This window comes from Aspergillus brasiliensis (genome assembly GCF_001889945.1).
Source record: "Aspergillus brasiliensis CBS 101740 unplaced genomic scaffold ASPBRscaffold_53, whole genome shotgun sequence".
Lineage (NCBI taxonomy): Eukaryota > Fungi > Ascomycota > Eurotiomycetes > Eurotiales > Aspergillaceae > Aspergillus > Aspergillus brasiliensis.
Genome location: NW_027137494.1, coordinates 13,522 through 15,592, shown reverse-complemented (window position 1 = coordinate 15,592; position 2,071 = coordinate 13,522). Strand labels below are relative to the sequence as shown.

Sequence of the window (2,071 nt, the reverse complement as noted above, 5' to 3'; positions counted from 1 at the left end):
TAGGGTCCGTGCGGTGATTCTTAGAAAGGAAAAATTCACCAGGCATCTATGATTGGCACAGTGAAATTTAAGAGGATAGGATTATAGTGCTGTAATCGGGATTGTTTTGTCTTTTTCTAATCTACATCCCAACAGTACTAACCAAAAGGACAGTAGAGAAATAGTCATCCTTTTTAGAACAGGCGTATCACAGTGCCGACTCTCCGAATTTGACAAAGTGGCGGGTAATTGCTAGCAATGGCTACAATATCATTATCCGATGATGCGCTCCTTTGACGGACTGGGATGCTGAGAAGCTTAGACTGGCGGCTGCCATGCGGTCTCTCTGGATCATGTTAGACTCTTGAACGAGAATTTTGGGCAGGATAGGAAGCTCTGATGGTCCTGACCTATACGGCTCCCACAGTCCGTCCCAGATGTCAGATAGATATTTACCGAAAAGTCCGCATTTTGCAATTGTGAGAAAAAGAATCACAAACAGCACAACAGCTAGTTCGTACATAGTAAGTGCGGCGAGGATGGATTGATGGGATGTTGTGGGTTTAGTGAATGGCCAGGGAGCGAAGTGTATATAGCGATGTACAAATGGCCTGTTCGCTAGCTTGTTAGTAGAAAGACCCATGGTAATATTGAAGGCCTTGCTGGTCATTGACATGCATGATCATACATATCGTTTGCAGCCCAAACTGAGTATATCGAATTGGGGCAACATAAATATCTCCGTATCTAGTTCGCCGGACGGTGTGGTGGCCTTTACTAGCGTGCAGGCTCATGAAGGTCCGGTCGAGCTTCTCTGTGCACGCTAGCACCAATTGGGAACCCTTGGTGCTAGGGCGCACACGCCTTCTGTTCCTTGTTTATTTTTGGGGCAAATCCCCTTCTTGGAATGACTGGGGACTAGTCACCTTGTGCACGCTCGCAAAGGAGCGATTATCTGTGTGAAGTCTTCTAAGCGGTTACGAGATGGGACTGTCGCAGACACAATTTCCTACTAGATATTCGCATTTGGAGTAGGATTTTCTGTACGGCTTCCCCGCTTACAGCCATGTCAGGGCGCTCCAGATAGCAGCTGCATTCTTACGCGCACGATTAGGCCTGTTTGGACCTCGTATACAAACCTAATTCTTTTGACACAGCCATACAGCCAGGCACTCGACGTTACATGTCTTCACATCTCCTTAGACGTGGCGGCTTTATTTATTCAATATTACAGAGCATGTGGCCTTTTGATTTCACAAAACTTCAGCAGTTCTTTCTCAGCAAGATATAAACAAAAGCGTCCTCTCACCTGCACTAACAAGACCGAGAGCTAGCATCTTTGACTACTGGTTTAGATCTATTTACACTGCCCTTTGTGCCGCCCATAGGATGTCGTCAAAACCCCGGCAGCTCAACATTTCCAACCATTTGAATTCTGCTGTTCCTCAAATTAAGCGGGAATCCTCGGGAACCAAGTATCCTTGCAGATTCGCAAAATGAAGGTGTTCTTGAATAGCCTGGCGTTGGCTTGCGGTTTCATGGCTGCCCTTGAGGCAGGTCTGACCGCGGCTCAGGCAGCCACAAAACCGCCAAACTTTCTCTTCATCATGACTGATGATCAAGGTCTGAAGTTGGACTCACTCTCGTATATGCCTCTGACAACATAGCACATGCAAGAGAAGGGGATGTCCTTCATTAACCACTTTGTTACGACGGCGTTGTGCTGCCCGTCTCGTGTCAGCCTTCTGACAGGGCGACAAACCCACAACACCAACGTGACGGACGTACATCCCCCATGGGGTAGGCTTGTTTGTGAAACATCATATTTCGCATACTAATGAGTGGCAGGCGGTTATCCCAAGTTCATTAGCCAAGGGTTCAACGACAACTTCCTGCCCGTGTGGATGCAAAACGCTGTGTATGACACCTACTATACGGGCAAGTTGATGAACGCACACTCTCTCGATAACTACGACAAAACCCATGCCGCGGGAGTCAATGGCTCTGACTTTTTAATGGACCCTTACTCCTGTGACTACATGAACGCGACCTACCAGCGCAATCATGACCTACCTGTTAGCTACCTTGGCCG

The 2,071-nt window shown here is 47.6% G+C and overlaps 2 protein-coding genes across 2 annotated transcripts; one reads left to right on the top strand and one right to left on the bottom strand.

Moving 5' to 3' along the window:
• On the bottom strand, positions 1-728 carry ASPBRDRAFT_565168 (uncharacterized protein). The gene is made up of 2 exons (XM_067627580.1): positions 658-728; positions 1-590 (listed from the first exon to the last, which is right to left on the bottom strand). The coding sequence occupies exons 1-2, from the start codon at positions 663-665 to the stop codon at positions 242-244; spliced, it is 357 nt and encodes a 118-aa protein (XP_067472743.1). The 5' UTR covers positions 666-728; the 3' UTR covers positions 1-241.
• Positions 729-1,649: 921 nt separating this feature from the next.
• On the top strand, positions 1,650-1,925 carry ASPBRDRAFT_139905 (uncharacterized protein; the record flags this gene model as incomplete). The annotated part of the gene is made up of 2 exons (XM_067619147.1): positions 1,650-1,779; positions 1,828-1,925. Coding segments are annotated over 2 exons (228 nt in total), but the record flags the coding sequence as incomplete, so codon positions are not given.
• Between the last annotated feature and the right edge of the window lie 146 nt (positions 1,926-2,071).